General features: G+C 39.5%; 1 protein-coding gene across 2 annotated transcripts in view; it reads right to left on the bottom strand.

Annotated features, from left to right (window-relative positions):
• The window catches only part of SMC1B (structural maintenance of chromosomes 1B), a gene marked incomplete at its 5' end in the record, with an annotated part of 87,782 nt that extends 68,855 nt beyond the window's left edge, over positions 1-18,927 (bottom strand). For both annotated transcript variants that reach the window (XM_079715359.1, XM_079715358.1), the window contains 2 exons: positions 692-880; positions 18,819-18,927. In XM_079715359.1, coding sequence (XP_079571485.1) covers positions 692-880; positions 18,819-18,927 — 298 coding nt within the window. The remainder of the gene's footprint in view (positions 1-691; positions 881-18,818) is intronic.
• Positions 18,928-18,967: the final 40 nt, after the last annotated feature.

Below are 18,967 nucleotides of genomic sequence, written 5' to 3' on the forward strand. Positions count from 1 at the left end.
TAAGTAAATAGAGTAAGCTAGGGACTCTGACTGAGATGGAGACTTTTGATAAAAAACTCCAAGAAAGTGAGAAAACTAACTAATGAAAATATCTAGGTGATAAAGTGGTGAAATACTTAAATTATGCACTAAGGTATATGTACATAATAATAAGTATTTCTAAAATTATCTGTGATTGAAGTTGAGGAAAGTTAATAAGAGTATTTATACATTAGAACATTAGAACCATGTTGTACTGGCAGATTGAAAACAACAAAAAACAAAACCAAGAAACGTCTACTTACAGAGGCTCTGTAAACTCCCAGCATAAATAGAAAAAATATATATTCATAACTCTCAATCTTGTTTACTCAGGAAATACAGGGATTCATGAATAAATCATAACAAAATACAAAGTCAAATATTTCACACAATTTGCTTTTTGGTGGTAGGAAAAACTTTCTAAACAAACCAAAAATACGCATTTAGTTAGTTCATCACTAGGAAAACCAGATAAACATAAACAAAGAACCTCAGGAAGGACTTTTATGACATCACTGTCTTTGAGGTAGACTCCCTCCTTCATTTTAACCAGGGAGAAAAATGCTACTTGACAGTAGGGGAATTTGAATAAATATGTCTGCTTAAAGAAAAGTCCGGTGTAGAATCAAACAGGTTCTATTACTTGCTACCCAAGATAAAAAAAAAATACCTCGGATAGTCCTTGCAAATGTTTTCTCTTCTCCACTTTCTTCCACGTATACAATTTTTACACTTGCAGAAGAAGAAACAGGTTTTCCAATATGTGCTCCATGAATAAGTTCTTGAATATTTTTCACTCTTAAATTAGCTATTTTTTCTCCCATTACAAAACTAAGTGCATCCATTACATTAGATTTTCCTGGGGAATGAAAGAGAGAAAAAGTTATTTATTCTTAATGATAAAAAACCTTGCCCAGAGCCAAAGAAACCAGGCTACCAAGGGCCAATACACATATCTAAATAGTACTGTCTTTTCTGTATTCAAAATGCATGTGACGGAACAATTGTATGTAGATAACTGGTTTCTATGCAGCTATGGAAGAGTATTAAGTTATCTAAATGTAAGGATCTATACATGGATCTAAGCCCCAGCTCTCTCCCGCTATTAAGTATTATACCATGGCAAATCATTTAACTTCTCTGAATTACAGTTATCCCCACTTTATAAATTTTAAGTGTCACATATTTTTAAAAAATGTCTACCTCCAGGATTTTCCCAAAGGATAGACTAGGGTTTCTAGAATATTTATGATTGGTATGTGTTGGTAGTGCAGAAAAGTTATATAGCATGTCCAAGCTTGCTATCCGCTGAAAGTCCTGCTTACAAGGTTAGCTGGCATTGTGGGATTGGGATTTGGATTCTGTGAGGGTTTCCACCACTTTCTGATAAGAATGTCTCACTGTGCCTAAACTGTTTATATAAACAATATGATTTATGCTGAATACTTGCTTTCTTTCTAGGAGTCTGGAATTTTGGTATGTGCTAGGCAGAGGTGCTTATGTGACCATTTCCCAATAAAAACCCTGGCGGTTGAGTCTTTAATGAGGTTCTTTGGTAAACAACATCTCACATGTTGTCACAACTCATTGCTGGAGGAATTAAGCCTGTCCTGTGTGACTCCACTGGGGGAGAATTCATGGAACCTTGCACCTGGTTTCCTCACAGTTCCTCATGTGCCTTTTCCCTTTGCTGAGTTTGCTTTGTTTCCTTTCGCTGCTATGAGTAACAGTCCTGGGTACAACTATATGCTGAGTCCTGGGAGTCCTCCTAGTGAATCACTGAAACTGGGGGTAGTCTTGGGGACTCCCAACTCAAATGGCAAACTGTTCTCCAACCATGAGCCGATAGTTTAAGACAATTTCCAAGGTGCAATGTCATTTCAGCTACTACCATCTGTACTTAATTTTCTTTCTTTTTCACATTCGTTCCCTCATATCCACAAGCAATTAAAATTTCTAGTGCCAAAAGCAGGGAAAGTAACATAAACAAGAGAATACTGCTGATCACTGGAAATATGGCTTAGTTTTAGAAGTTCATGATCTTTCTAAAAAGAACTAGAAGTGGTTAAAAATGCTGCAAATGTATTTAACTAAGTCTCAGTTAACTAACAGGTATGAAACATGGCTTTTTTGGGTTAATTGATAATCTGCAGATTGAGAGCTATTGTAAGATGGTTACGTATATAGGACCAAACGAACATTAATTGAATTATTAAGTCTGACAGTAACAGAATTAAACAGAAACTGGTTTTGGTCAATCCTTATTGAAAGTCTGCCTAAAATAAACACTTCCCCATCCAAATTCATTCATTACATTAATTCTTTTATGTGCTAGGGCATAAGGATACAGTAAAAGAACAAGAGAGATACAACTCTGTCTAACGAATGTTATAATCTATTAAGAAAGTCAAAAAATAAACAAAAAGGAATTATATAAGTATCATGAGGAAACAAACTGAGTGATGAAATAGAGGGTAACTGGGAGAGGTAACTTCAGATAGGATGGTCAGGAAACATTTGTTAAGTGCCTAGCTTAACAACCACCTGTTGGCAAAAATGAATGAATTAATGAACCAAGTTAAGTTTTGTAATGGTCAGAGCAGGAACCTCTGCTATAAATAATTCAAAACCAGCATCAGGAAAATAATAATTCTGGAAGAGTTACCTTTTAGACTATCATCACTTGATGAAGATGAACCAAATATTCAAAGATATAAAAATTAAAGTATCACTCTCCCATCTCAAAACCTCAATATTTGCCACTCATTTGCCCTCTTAGCAACAGCTGGTAAGTTCCTTTTTGACTTCAGCTCTGCATATCTCTTCCAATCTGCTCCTTCTTTACCATCCTTCTAGTTATTCAAGTACTCCTTACTCCCAAGAGCCTCCTAGCTGGACTCAACCTTCACTCTTTTGCCTCTTCAAATGCATTCATTCATTCTACAAACATTTATGGAACACCTATTAATCAGGCATTGTCCTAAGTACTCAGGCTAAAAAGAAACAGTATGTAGGATTTTCCCCTAAGGTACTTACAGTGGGGAATATGATCAATTTTTATTGAACCCCATTTTGTGCCAGACACTCCACATCTATTATTTTATTCAGTCTTTGCAATAATCCTATGAGATAGATATTTAATTTGCATTTCATAAGTAAAAAAGCAGAGGCTCGGGGCTTCCCTGGTGGCGCAGTGGTTGGGAGTCCGCCTGCCGATGCAGGGGACACAGGTTTGTGCCCCGGTCCGGGGGGATCCCACATGCTGAGAGCAGCTGGGCCCGTGTGCCACGGCCGCTGGGCCTGCGTGTCCGGAGCCTGTGCTCCGCAACGGGAGAGGCCACAGCAGTGAGAGGCCCGTGTACCGCAAAAAAAAAAAAAAGCAGAGGCTCGAAGTCAAACAAATCATGTTTTGGGGTTAGGCGTCTGATTCCAAAATCTATACTCTTCCCACTGAAAGGAGGAAATTATAACTTACTATAGTAAGTTCTAAGATAAAATTAACACAAAGAACTATGAAGCACTTAAGAGAAGCACTAACTACTGGAGACTGTGAGTAGACTCTGCAGGAGATAATTCTGGGCTAAGTTTTAAAGAGTAAGTAGAAGTTTGGGGAGGCAGTGCTGAAGGTAAACATAACCATTCCAGGAAAAGAGGATAGCTTGATCATTGGTACAAATGGGAAACCCAGGTACCATTCCAGTGAGAAAAGGGTAAGTAATAATATAGAGGTGGAGCAAAGCTTACAAGATTGGAAATGATAAGAGAGAACTAAACTTCATGCTGAAGATTATGTGAAGCCATAAAGGATTTTAGGAATAGCAGTGATGTTTTCAGATACATTTTATAAGGATTTCTGAGACAACAACCCACCAGAAAAATGGGCAAAGAACATAAAAGGGCAATTCAGAGAAACAGAAATACAAAAAGCCCTTAACCATATGAAAAGACACTTGAGCTCAGTCATGATAAGAGAAATGTAAATTAAAACTGTTTTGACTACCATTTCTCACTTACTAGACTGGCAAAAATCCAAAATTTTGAAAACATATTCTTCAACAGGACCTCTCATTAAATTACTGTTGGGAGTACAAAATGATACAACCACTATGGGGGGTAATTTGGCAATAGCTAACTAAATTATAACTTAGCTTTTGAACCAGCAATTCCACTTCTGGGAATCTATCTCCTTGATACATGTGCAAAACTACACAATGGCAAATACACAATTATAAGTCATTTCTAACAGAAGTAGATTGGAAACAACTTAAGTGTCCAAAAATTAAAGGACCACTTGAAATAACTATATAACAGCCACACAATGGAGAATTACACAGCAACAAGGGAACAGAAGAGGACGTGGGAAATGAAAAAAGAAAAGTACGTAACAGCATATATAGCAAAAAACCAAATACGAACCTTTACTTAAAGAAAAAGTGTGGGGTTGGGAATAACAATACACACATATTTGCTAGCATTTGCAAAAAGAAACACTGAAGGATAATCAAGAAGTTAATGGTTATGTATAGAAGGTGAAGAGTGGGACACAGAAACTGAGTTGGACCCCTTCTGTTTGCCTCACCCTGCTTCTGCCTTTATCCACAAGCTCTTATGCCTTTGAGCTTCTAGTTGGATTTGGCCAATGGAGAGCCCTGGCAGGAGGGAAGAAGGGAAAAGAGTGAGGCCAGGGTATTTACTTCCCTATTTTCCTCTGTAAGGTGGCTTCTGACTTGCTGTGCCCTTCAACACCAGGTCACTGGCTTTTTGAAGTTCCTTGTGGGTTCCTTCCTCTCTGAGCCTTGGTGTGGCAGCAGCTCCACTGCTGCGAGCTGTGTGATCCCTCTATTCCTTGGGATTCCTCTACAGCCCTCCCACACCTTTGTAATTAGTCCCTTTGTAAATAAATCTTCCTCAAACTGTCCTAATTTGAGTGTGCCACTTGTTTCCTGTTGGGACCTTGACAGATACAGGGAGCAGGGGTAGAAGCAAGATTTCTGTGTATACTTTTCCATAGAGTTTTGGCCTTTAAAGTATGTATATGCATTCCTGATTAAAAAAAAAACCTAAATTTAAAAAATCCCATAAATGAAAACAATCACAAACAAGTAAACTTAACTGAATATTAAATTGGTAACACAGGCATACTGAGAAATAATTTATTTCAAGGGACTTCAGATCACAGAATTCTGACTGTACATTCTTACTAGGATCCATTCTAAGAATGAAAAAGAAATACAAAGAAATTTTAAATTTCCTTCAGTTGCTTTATCATTTATAATGTTATTGGTAGCTTAAGACAGTTTTCTTTATATTTTAAGTTAAAGCAAATAAGTAATTATATTAGTCATGTTAGGAAATAAGATTTTCAGAGTAAGAAAGAATATTTACAAAGACAAAGAGCAAGGAACAGTGAAAACACAGTTAAAAGTGAATGGAGGGACTTCCCTGGTGGTGCAGTGGTTAAGAATCCACCTGCCAATGCAGGGGACACAGGTTCAAGCCCTGCTCCGGGAAGATCCCACATGCCGCGGAGCAACTAAGCCCGTGCGCCACAACTACTGAGCCTGCGCTCTAGAGCCCACGAGCCACAACTACTGAGCCCGCATGCCACAACTACTGAGCCCACGCACCTAGAGCCCATGCTCCGCAACAAGAGAAGCCACCGCAATGAGAAGCCCATGCACCGCAACGAAGAGTAGCCCCTGCTTGCCACAACTAGAGAAAGCCCGCGCACAGCAACGAAGACCCAACGCAGCGTAATTAATTAATTAATTAAAAAAGAAAAAAGTGAATGGAAAAATATCAGCATGAACTCAAATTTTAAAAATCACCGTAGGGGCTTCCCTGGTGGCACAGTGGTTGAGAGTCCACCTGCCAGTGTAGGGGACACGGGTTCGTGACCCGGTCCGGGAAGATCCCATGTGCCGCGGAGCGGCTGGGCCCGTGAGCCATGGCCGCTGGGCCTGCGCGTCTGGAGCCTGTGCTCCACAACGGGAGAGGCCACGACAATGAGAGGCCCCATACCACAAAAAAAAAAAAAAAAAAAAAAAAAATTACTGGAACATGAAAAGATGTTCAAAATCATATTAGTAATTAGGAAAAAGCAAATCAAAACTACAATGAAATATCACTTCACATCAACTAGGATGGCTAAAAGAAATCAGACAAACAATAACAAACAACTGCTGGTGAAGATGTGGAGAAATCTGAACCCTTATTCATTGACAATGGGAATGTAAAGCCAGACACAAAGGGCCTATTCCATTTATATGAAATGTCCAGAACAGGCAAATCCATAGCGACAGAAAGTAGATTAGTGGTTGCCAGCGACTGGGTAGAGAGGAGATAATGGGGAATGATTACTAATGGGTACAAGGTTTCTGTTTGGGATAATGAAAATGTTCTAGAATTAGACAGTGATGATGGTTATACAACTCTATGAATATACTAAACATCACTGAAGTGTACACTACAAAAGGATAAATTTTATGATATGCAAATGACATTTCAATAAAGCTGTTATTTAAAAAAAAAGAACAAATCTGAAAAAGCACTTTATGCGTTTTCTAGCCCCATCCTCTGAAATGACCCAGAACCACTGTTACCCAAATGCACTGAATATTCTAGTTCCCAGATGGCGGTCTTTAATACCTTACCTTCTAAAAAACCCCAGAAATCATTGGAGAAGTGGCTAATTCCAAGTCTGAGGCAGAGAAAATTGAAGATAAGCCTGAAAACTGGGACATCTTATGTTAGAAAGCAAGGAAGCTTTCAAATATTAATGAGGTCATGACCAAAGGACACAGGAGGCAGCTTGAAGGAGCTCCCACTGATTAAAGTTATGAAAATCCGAGCATCACAAAGCATCACCACAACTAGAGAAAGCCCACGCACAGCAATGAAGATCCAACACAGCTAAAAATAAATAAATAAATAAATTTATAACAAAACAAAACACACTGTACCAATGAAAATCCAGGTGTCTTTTTTTTTTCTATTTTAATGGTATCCATCTTGTGAGCTGCTCAGTTTTCTCTGCTTCTCCTTACTCAAAGAGTAGGACAGAAGCGAATACATCTGTGAAGCAAAATGAGTGTCTTCAGCTGAGCAGGCAGCAAGAAAGGGAGGATCACTTGGGAAGTTCTTCAATGCCTGATTAAGCTGTGCCAAGTTCAGAAAAAGTTTGCTGACCCCTGCTCTAGGCTCAGAAATGAAATGTTGCATAGATGACCAGAGAGAGAAATAATAGGATTTAAAAGAAAGGTGAAGACAGCAGAAGCAAGAAGAACTACAATCCTGCAGCCTGTGGAACAAAAACCACATTCACAGAACGACAGACAAGATGAAAAGGCAGAGGGCTATGTACCAGATTAAGGAACAAGATAAAACCACAGAAAAACAACTAAATGAAGTGGAGATAGGCAACCTTACAGAAAAAGAATTCAGAATAGTGATAGTGAAGATGATCCAGGACCTCGGAAAAAGAATGGAGGCAAAGATCGAGAAGATGCAAGAAATGTTTAACAAAGAACTAGAAGAATTAAAGAACAAACAAAGAGAGATGAACAATACAATAACTGAAATGAAAACTACACTAGAAGGAATCAATAGCAGAATAACTGAGGCAGAAGAACAGATAAGTGACCTGGAAGACAGAATGGTGGAATTCACTGCTGTGGAACAGAATAAAGAAAAAAGAATGAAAAGAAATGAAGACAGCCTAAGAGACCTCTGGGACAACATTAAACGCAACAACAGTTGCATTATAGGGTCCCAGAAGGAGAAGACAGAGAAAGGACTTGAGAAAATATTTGAAGAGATTATAGTCGAAAACTTCCTTAACATGGGAAAGGAAATAGCCACTTAAGTCCAGGAAGCACAGAGGGTCCCATACAGGATAAACCCAAGAAGAAACATGCCAAGACACATAGTAATCAAATTGGTAAAAATTACGGCAAAAATTAAAGACAAAGAAAAATTATTGAAAGCAGCAAGGGAAATACGACAAATAACATACAAGAGAACTCCCATAAGGTTAACAGCTGATTTCTCTGCAGAAACTCTACAAGCCAGAAGGGAGCAGCATAATATACTTAAAGTGATGAAAGGGAAGAACCTACAACCAAGATTACTCTACCCGGCAAGGATCTCATTCAGATTCAATGTAGAAATCAAAAGCTTTACAGACAAGCAAAAGCTAAGAGAATTCAGCACCACCAAACCAGCTCTACAACAAATGCTAAAGGAACTTCTCTAAGTGGGAAACACAAGAGAAGAAAAGGACCTACAGAAACAAACCCCAAACAATTAAGAAAATGGTCATAGGAACATACATATCGATAATTACCTTAAACATGAATGGATTAAATGCTCCAACCAAAAGACACAGGCTCGCTGAATGGATACAAAAACAAGACCCATATATATGCTGTCTACAAGAGACCCACTTCAGACCTAGGGACACATACAGACTGAAAGTGAGGGGATGGAAAAAGAGATTCCATGCAAATGGAAATCAAAAGAAAGCTGGAGTAGCAATACTCATATCAGATAAAATAGACTTTAAAATAAAGAATGCTACAAGAAGGAAGGACACTACATAATAATCAAGGGATCAATCCAAGAAGAAGATACAACAATTATAAATATATACGCACCCAACATAGGAGCACCTCAATACATAAGGCAACTGCTAACAGCTATAAAAGAGGAAATCGACAGCAACACAATAATAGTAGGGGACTTTAAAACCTTACTTACACCAATGGACAGATCATCCAAAATGAAAATAAATAAGGAAACAGAAGCTTTAGATGACACAATAGACCAGATAGATTTAATTGATATATTTATAGGACATTCCATCCAAAAACAGCAGGTTACAATTTCTTCTCAAGTGCGCACAGAACATTCTCCAGGATAGATCACATCTTGGGTCACAATTTAAGCCTCAGTAAATTTAAGAAAATTGAAATCATACCAAGCATCTTTTCTGACCACAACACTATGAGATTAGAAATGAATTACAGGGAAAAAAACATAAAAAACACAAACACATGGAGGCTAAACAATACATTACTAAATGACCAAGAGATCACTGAAGAAACCAAAGAGGAAATCAAAAAATACCTAGAGACAAATGACAGTGAAAACATGACGATCCAAAACCTATGGGATGCAGCAAAAGCAGTTCTAAGAGGGAAGTTTATAGCTATACAAGCCTACCTCAAGAAACAAGAAAAATCTCAAATAAACAATCTAACCAGAGAAAGAACAACCAAAACCCAAAGTTAGCAGAAGGAAAGAAATCATAAAGATCAGAGCAGAAATAAATGAAATAGAAACAAAGAAAACAATAGCAAAGATGAATAAAACTAAAAGCTGGTTCTTTGAGAAGATAAACAAAATTGATAAACCATGAGCCAGACTCATCAAGAAAAAGAGGGAGAGGACTCAATTCAATAAAATTAGAAATGAAAAAGAAGTTACAACAGACACCACAGAAATACAAAGCATCCTAAGAGACTACTGCAAGCAACTCTGTGCCAATAAAATGGACAACCTAAAAGAAATGGACAAATTCTTAGAAAGCTATAACCTTCCAAGACTGAACCAGGAAGAAATAGAAAATATGAACAGACCAATCACAAGTAATGAAATTGAAACTGTGATTAAAAATCTTCCAACACACAAAAGTCCAGGACCAGATGGCCTCACAGGTGAATTCTATCAAACATTTAGAGAAGAGCTAACACCCATCCTTCTCAAAGTTTTCCAAAAAATTGCGGAGGAACACTCCCAAACTCATTCTATGAGGACACCATCACCCTGATACCAAAACCAGACAAAGATACGACAAAAAAAGAAAATTACAGATCAATATCACTGATGAATATAGATGCAAAAATCCTCAACAAAATACTAGCAAACAGAATTCAACAGCACATTAAAAAAATCATACACCATGATCAAGTGGGGTTTATCCCAGGGATGCAAGAATTCTTCAATACACACAAATCAATCAATGTGATACACCATATTAACAAACCGAAGAATAAAAACCATATGATCATCTCAATGGATGCAGAAAAAGCTTTTGACAAAATTCAACACCCATTTATGATAAAAACTCTCCAGAAAGTGGGCAGAGAGGGAACCTACCTCAACATAATAAAGGCCATATACCACAAACCCACAGCAAACATCATTCTCAATGGTGAAAAACTGAAAGCATTTCCTCTGAGATCAGGAACAAGACAAGGATGTCTACTCTCACCACTATTATTCAATATAGTTTTGGAAGTTCTAGCCATGGCAATCAGAGAAGAAAAAGAAATAAAAGGAATACAAATTGGAAAAGAAGAAGTAAAACTGTCATTGTTTGCAGATGACATGATACTATACATAGAGGATCCTAAAGATGCCACCAAAAAACTACTAGAGCTAATCAACGAATTTGGTAAAGTTGCAGGATACAAAATTAATGCACAGAAATCTCTTGCATTCCTATACACGAATGATGAAAAATCTGAAAGAGAAATTAAGGAAACACTCCCATTTACCATTGCAACAAAAAGAATAAAATACCTAGGAATAAACCTACCTAGGGAGACAAAAGACCTGTATGCAGAAAACTATAAGACACTGATGAAAGAAATTAAAGATGATACCAACAGATGGAGAGATATACCATGTTCTTGGATTGGAAGAATCAATATTGTGAAAATGACTCTACTACCCAAAGCAATCTACAGATTCAATGCAATCCCTATCAAATTACCAATGGCATTTTTTATGGAACTAGAACAAAAAAAATCTTAAAATTTGTATGGAGACACAAAAGACCCCAAATAGCCAAAGCAGTCTTGAGGGAAAAAAACGGAGCTGGAGGAATCAGACTCCCTGACTTCAAACTATACTATACAAAGCTATAGTAATCAAGACAATATGGTACTGGCACAAAAACAGAAACATAGATCAATGGAACAAGATAGAAAGCCCAGAGATAAACCCACGCACCTATGGTCAACTAATCTATGACAAAGGAGGCAAGGATATACAATGGAGAAAAGACAGTCCCTTCAATAAGAGGTGCTGGGAAAACTGGACAGCTACATGTAAAAGAATGAAATTAGAACACTCCCTAACACCATACACAAAAATAAACTCAAAAGGGATTAGAGACCTAAATATAAGACCGGACACTATAGAACTCTTAGAGGAAAACATAGGAAGAACACTCTTTGACATGAATCACAGCAAGATCTTTTTTGATCCACCTCCTAGAGTAATGGAAAGAAAAACAAAAATAAACAAATGGGACCTAATGAAACTTCAAAGCTTTTGCACAGCAAAGGAAACCATAAAGAAGACAAAAAGACAACCCTCAGAATGGGAGAAAATATTTGCAAACGAATCAACAGACAAAGGATTAATCTTCAAAATATATAAACAGCTCATGCAGCTCCATATTAAAAAAACAAACAACCCAATCCAAAAATGGGCAAAAGACCTAAATAGACATTTGTCCAAAGAAGACATACAAATGGCCAAGAAGCACATGCAAAGCTGCTCAACATCACTAATTATTAGAGAAATGCAAATCAAAACTACAACGAGGTATCACCTCACACCAGTTAGAATGGGCTTCATCAGAAAATCTACAAACAACAAATGCTGGAGAGGGTGTGCAGAAAAGGGAACCCTCTTGCACTGTTGGTGGGAATGTAAATTGATACAGCCACTATGGAGAACAGTATGGAGGTTCCTTAAAAAACTAAAAATACAATTACCATATGATACAGCAATCCCACCACTGGGCATATAGCCAGAGAAAACCATAATTCAAAAAGACACATGCACCCCAATGTTCACTGCAGCAGTGTTTACAATAGCCAGGTCATGGAAGCAACCTAAATGCCCATCAACAGACGAATGGATAAAGAAGATGTGGTACATATATACAATGGAATATTACTCACCCATAAAAAGGAACGAAATTGGGTCACTTGTTGAGACGTGGATGGATCTAGAGACTGTCATACACAGTGAAGTAAGTGAGAAAGAGAAAAACAAATATCGTATATTAACGCATATATGTGGAACCTAGAAAAATGGTACACATGAACCGGTTTGCAGGGCAGAAATTGAGACACAGATGCAGAGAACGAATGTGTGGACACCAAGCGGGTAAAGTGGCGGGGGGTGGGGGTGTGATGAACTGGGCGATTGGGATTGACATGTATACACTGATGTGTATAAAATTGATGACTAATAAGAACCTGCTGTATAAAAAAATAAAATTAAATTTAAAAAAATCCATCTGTCCATAATGATACCAACAACAAAAGAAAAACTCACTTTCACTATGTGCCCTATTAAAACACTTTTCTGGGCTTCCCTGGTGGCGCAGTGGTTGAGAGTCCGCCTGCTGATGCAGGGGACACGGGTTCGTGCCCCGGAGCGGCTGGGCCCGTGAGCCATGGCTGCTGAGCCTGCGCGTCCGGAGCCTGTGCTCCGCAAGGGGAGAGGCCACAACAGTGAGAAGCCCACATACCGCAAAAAAAAAACCCAAAAAAACCCACAACTCTTTTCTTTGAAAATACCAACTAAAAGGGGCACGCATTTATTCTGATTTTACAGTGCAAACTGCATTTTACGTTAATCAAATAACCCCAATTAATGAAGTAAAACTTTTTTTTTAAATAGGGGAATATCATCCAATGAATGTAGAAAGCATGACAGGATTAGAAAAACCTCGTTTTGCAAACCTGAATGAAATACTGGCTCAGGCAAGATTATTAATTGGCATTAAAATCATTTGGGTAAATGGTTGATAGAGAATATTTATATAATGCCAAAGTAACACTAGAACACTACGCTAGAGAGAAAGGTTACAGCTAACTGTATAATGGAGAGATCACTGTCACCACTCTAATCCAGGGGTCAATCTTAGCATCACCAGATATTATGTGATATAAGGTAATGTGAAGTACACAATAGCACCTCAAATGAAGTCTAGCCAAAAATCTTTAATTTCATACCATCAACTTTTTAGACATCTTCCAGTTCAAAAAAATAGAGGACCAAACTAAACTACATCATAAGGAAGCAATCAGACACATCTAAACATTCTATGGAAAAACGTTTTCAACCTTTCAATGAGTCTGTTATAAATAAAAAAAAGAACTCTGCTAAATTAATAGAGATCTAAGGGATATAACAATCAGATGCAATATGTGATTCTGGGATGGAAAATGGTTTGGTCAAAGAACACTATGGAGTAAACTGAGGAAGTGTGAATTTGAGCTGTGCATCAGATGAAATGCACTAAGAAAGAAAGGTGAGGATAATTGTCTGAAAGGAGTGAGTTAGACAACAGTATGTATTGTATAATCTCATTTTCATTAAAAAAAAAAGTTTGCAAGGAAAAAGATCTACACGGACATGTCCTAAGGTATTACAATAGTACTCTCTGGATTGTGGGAATACGTTTTTACTTTTTTACTTGTTTATTTTCTAATTTTTTACAATTCATATATAGTGCTTTTGTAATAATATTATTTTTAAGAATTCAGCTGCCATTCTGGATTATCTAAAATGGTTTTTAAAAATAACATTTTTTTCCTGATTAGAACAGTAAACCATTCAATGTAGGGTTTTGGAAAACAGGAAAGTATTTTAAAAATCACCTGAAAAATCACACCATCTGGAAAAAAACTATTGATGGAAATGGATATTGAATTTTGTCAAATGCCTTTTCCTCAAAAAAATAAAATGAATCTTCTTTCTTGCAGGAACAAATGAAGATTACTGTGGCAGCAGTGTGCCACATGGATTAAAGTAGGGTAAGACCAGAGGTTGGGAACTTAGCTAAAAGGTGACTGCATTAATCCAAGGAAGAAATGATGTGTGAAATAAAGTGATAGCAGTGGCAACAGAGGGAAGAGGACAAGGTTATTTAGGAGGCAGGACTGGAATGATGGGTAATGCATTGGCTGTGACAGGGAGAATTTATCAAGGATGATGGAGAATTTATTAAGGTAGCAGCCATATGAAACCCTGTGAGAAAGGCATTCTAAGTCCAAGGAACAGAAAATGCTAAAACCCAGAAATAGCAATGAGCTTGGCCTGTGTAAGGAAAGCTAAAAAATCAGTTCTGACCAGAGAACAGAAAATGTGGAGGAAGAGAATATTTGAGAAGAGAAACATACAGGGGTCAGATTATAAAGGGCTTTGTGGATCATGGTAAGAACTATGGATTTTACTCCAAGTGCAGTGAGAATGCACTGCACAGAGACAAAAAAGGAAGCAGAAGGACGTGTTAGGAGATTATAGAGATAGTCCAAATGAGAGGTCTAGCAGCTTCAACTGTAATAGTGAAGAGTGGCAAGAAACAATTGGATTCAGGATGCATTTCAGAGGTAGAGTCATTAGGATTTATAGACGACTGGATGAGGAAAGTGGGGTGTAGAAGGTAAAAGGAGGAATCAAGAATTACTCTGGCTTTCTGTCTGAATAAATGAGTAAATTGTGCCCTTTACTGAGCTGGTAAAGACCTAAGAAGGAACAGGTTTGTTGTTTGGTAGTGGTGGGGGAGAGGAAATTAACTACTCTTCCTGATTATATTGTTTTAGATGGCTACTAGAAATAGGAAACTAAATGCTAAATATTATAGGCTGGAAATATAATTTGGAAAGTCAGTAGCTTAAGGATGGGACTGGATAAGACCACCTGGGGAAAGGAGGGAAAGATGAAATGTGGTCTACCTTGCCCCCTTGACAGCAAGGCCTTCCCATGACCAACTTCTTTTAAAACACCCTCAGCATTTCCTATTCCCCTCCCTCGTTTCTCCTTAAAACTTAACACTTTAGGGGCTTCCGTGGTGGCACAGTGTTTAAGAACCCGCCTGCCAAAGCAGGGGACACGGGTTCGAGCCCTGGGCCGGGAAGATCCCACATGCTGTGGAGCAACTAAGCCCGTGCGCCACAGCTACTGAGCCTGCGCTCTAGAGCCCACGAGCCACAACTACTGAGCCCGCGTGCTGCAACTACTGAAGCCTGCGCGCCTAGAGCCCGTGCTCCGCAACAAGAGAAGCCGCCGCAGTGAGAAGCCCACGCACTGCAACGAAGAGCAGCCCCTGCTCGCCACAACTAGAGAAAAGCCCGCACACAGCAACGAAGACCCAACGCAGCCAAAAACTTAACACTTTAATAATTCTATATACTTTTCATATTTAGTTTGTTGTCTGTCTCTCTGCACTTGAATGTGAGTTCTATACAGGCATGAATTTTTATATCATGTTCACTGATGAATCCCCAACAACCTAGAACAGTGCATGGCACACAGTAGGCACTCAATTATTTTTAAATGAATGAAATACTGCTGAAATGTCAAACAGGATGAGGACAGGGAACTAACTGCTGACTTTTATAAGATATAGCTCAATAGTGACCTAGATAAGTGTCATTTCAGTAGACTTTGAGGCTGAGAACGGAATCAAGGGGGCTGAGAAGAGAATGGAACTACAGACAGTGGTTTCAAAGAGTTTTGCTGTACTGATAAAAAAAAAAAAAATGAGGCAATAGCCTAAGGAGACAGTGAGGTTCAAGGGATTTTCCCCCCAAGCATTTCATTATAAAATTTTCAAACATACAAGAAAGTTGAAAGAATTTCATAGTAAAAATCCATATATTTACCACTAAATTCTATAATTAACATTGTACTATACTCGCTTTTCACACATCCACTGATCCTCGATGTCCTGAGAGTGTTCATAAGGCATGTATGTATTTATGCCAATGAAAATTATCCAATAAGGGAGAAAGATACAATTCAAGAGAGAAAGATAATAATTACAAAAGCAAAGAACTGAGGAGGGGACAGGATCCAAAGCACAAGTGGAGAGGATGGCCTTAGATAGACTCAGGCACCGTTGTGGTAGTTCACTGATAAAAATCCTTCAAAGTCTTTTTTCCAGAAAGTTAAATATAAACTCTTCACTCTGGCAAGGACTTATCCAACAGAATTCCATTATATCCCACCACTTCCCTAAATATGCACTATATTCTGGCCAATTTGGACTATAACCTACCCCACAAATAGACTTTCACAAACCCCTGGAAAAATACTCTTTACGCTTTGAGCCCAGCTCAAATGCCAACTCCTCTAGAAAACCTTTCCTAATCTTCACCTCTTCCTGCTCAAAACTCCCCAAATCAGATGTTGTATTTTTCTTGTTTAAAGTTTCATAAACAGTGTTATCTGGCTTTCTATTTCAATCAGTGTGTCATTTTCTTATACTCCCTATACCTGCAGAGCAGGAGCTGTCTTAATCTACACATCTTCTTCTGCTCCTAACATTATATATAGGCAACAACCATTTGCTGCATCTGAGTGGAAAACACGAATGTTAAAATTTAAAATGAAAAATTTCTGCTACCCACAAAAAGCCCCAAATTAGATTTTATTGAAAACAAACAAGGGACTTCCCTGGTGGTCCAGTGGTTAAGACTCCATGCTTCCAATGCAGGGGGTGCGGGTTCGATCCCTGGTTGGGAAACTAAGATCCCACGTGCCATGTGGCGTGGCCAAAAAATTGAAAAAGTAAAAAAATTTAAAAATAAATAGATAAAAACAAACAAATGAGAACATGTCAAGTTTTGGCAGGCAGTGACAACAGAAAATTATTACAAAAAGTATGATTAACTAAATTAAAGTATAACAGGAAATGAGCATGATGGGAAATTATCAGTTGGTTTAACAAATTCAATCTGAATGTACCAGTAATTCTGTAAGATTTTAAAAAATGATGATCTACCAACAAGTGTTCAAATGAACATAAATAGAATATCACCCATTAAATCGGTCATGGATAAGTACTATATTGAGTTTGGGCCTTCATATAGCAAAAAGAATGCTAACACTTTAGGCAAAATTGAAAAATAAGTAAACCAGAAATTTCCGTTGTGGAGAGATGGTATTGAAGACACTGCTGAAATGATCCACAACTGGCTTTACCCGGTTCTAAGCATAGTCTCTAGGATACCAGTGATTCCCTAGAGGGGAGTTGAGCTTCCAGGGCATGTGGATCTAGGGAGAGCAAGAGGATTTGTAAAGGCATTTTCACAATCACGTTAAGATATGTTGTTAATCGCAAAAAGTATTTTTAAATTAGGAAAAGAAATAATATTATTTTGAAAGTCACTTGGCACTAGGTTAAACAAGTTCAAAGCACCACTTTCACAGGATCTTGAATGGTAATGGGCATGTAGTTCAAGTGGACTAAATGATGTTCAAGAGTCTGCGCAGATACTCATTCCAAGTATTGCACTGTTTGGAGCTGCAAAATGTAACTGAGCAACCCTTCACATAATCCCCAGTTAAAAGGTGAGAACCCCCTGGGTGGGCTCAGCAACTTCCCGATAAAAGAGTGGAGAAGATTAGTTAGGGTAACAGTGCAGGAGTGACTCCAGTAATTATTTTTTCAATGTTTTCTGATAACAGAATAAAGTGAAAATGAGGAAATATATTACACAGAAGAGGCAAGGAAATCTTCAAATATGTGAATACATCTAAGCTCAGGTATTCTTTTGCATATACTAAGTGCAAAAGAAAACCTTCAACGGCAGCTGTTTTTATAAGGCAACAGAAATTTCACAATAGTTCCACAATAATTATATTCCAGATTTGGTGTGCAGGGAAAGCACACATTCAAGTGTCCTATTCATGTCTGTCAAATAAATTGATTTACTGAGGCTAAGAAAGGAAAGCTGGGCTAAGAGAGCCAACCTGGAGGCTCCAGATTTCAGAAGACTCTCAAGGTCACTATCCTTTTAGGCCCTACTCCACCTGCTCTGCTCATTACCCCACTGTTTCCCACCATGGAGCCAAAGGGAGCCTGGCCAGGCCCCAACTCCAGTCCAAACTCTGCCACTTACTGGGCAACCTTGGAAACTCATCTGGCCCCTCTGAACCTCAGTTTTCTCCACTGTAAAATGGGGATCATAGCCATTTGTGAGGATTAAACAAAAAGAGCGGGGCCAGGAACTCAGGAATAAGTTCAACAAACGCGGCCATTTTCACAATATTCCTGCGAAGCTTCCTTGGATCCAAACGGTTGTTCGGGCTCCTTGGAACCAATGACTTCCTCCTGATCTCGCTCCCACTTAATCTTTTTGGATGAGAAAGGCAAGGGGATGGAGAGGAGAGGTGACCAAAGCTGAGGGCAGATGAAGCCCAAGGGTGGGGGCGGGGCCGGGGAAGGAGAGGAGGATCCAGGGTGGAACCTCTCGGGTGGCGGGTAGGGCGGGGGTCTGGCCTGCGGTGTTGTCCGAGGGCCGGGGGTCCGGGGCAGAGGGCGAGGCTCAGGTCCCTGGGGGTGTTGTCGGAGGGCCGGGGGTCCGGGGCCGAAGGCGAGGCTCAGGCCCCTGGGGGTGGTGTCCGAGGGCCGGGAGTCCCGGGCAGAGGGTGAGGCTCAGGTCTCTGGGGGTGTTGTCCGAGGGTCGGGGGTCCGGGGCAGAGGGCAAGGCTCAGGCCCCTGGGGGTGGTGGTCCGAGGGTCGGGGGTCCGGGGCCGAGGGCCAGTGTCAGCCTAGGGTGGACGGCGAGCAGCGACTCCCTGCCACCTCCAACCCGCCCTGGGTGGAGTCTGAGGGTAGCCTCCCACCCCATCCCCCGTCCCCGGGGTGGCCAGCGAGGGTCAAGCCCGAGTCCAGGCCGCGAGGCCACCCTCACGTCCCCTCAGGCGGGAAGAGGCCCGAACGACCGTGGCAGGCGGGGGCGTTCTAGGTCCCAAGTTACCAGAGCCGTTGGGGCCAATGATGCAGGTGAACCTCCTGAAGGGGCCTATAACCTGGCGGCCCCGCCACGACTTGAAGTTCTCCACAAACAGCAGCTCCAAATGGCCCATGGCTGCGCACTCCGCGCCTCAGCCGCGTCCTCACACGCAG

Source organism: Hyperoodon ampullatus, assembly GCF_949752795.1.
Source record: "Hyperoodon ampullatus genome assembly, chromosome: 11".
Lineage (NCBI taxonomy): Eukaryota > Metazoa > Chordata > Mammalia > Artiodactyla > Ziphiidae > Hyperoodon > Hyperoodon ampullatus.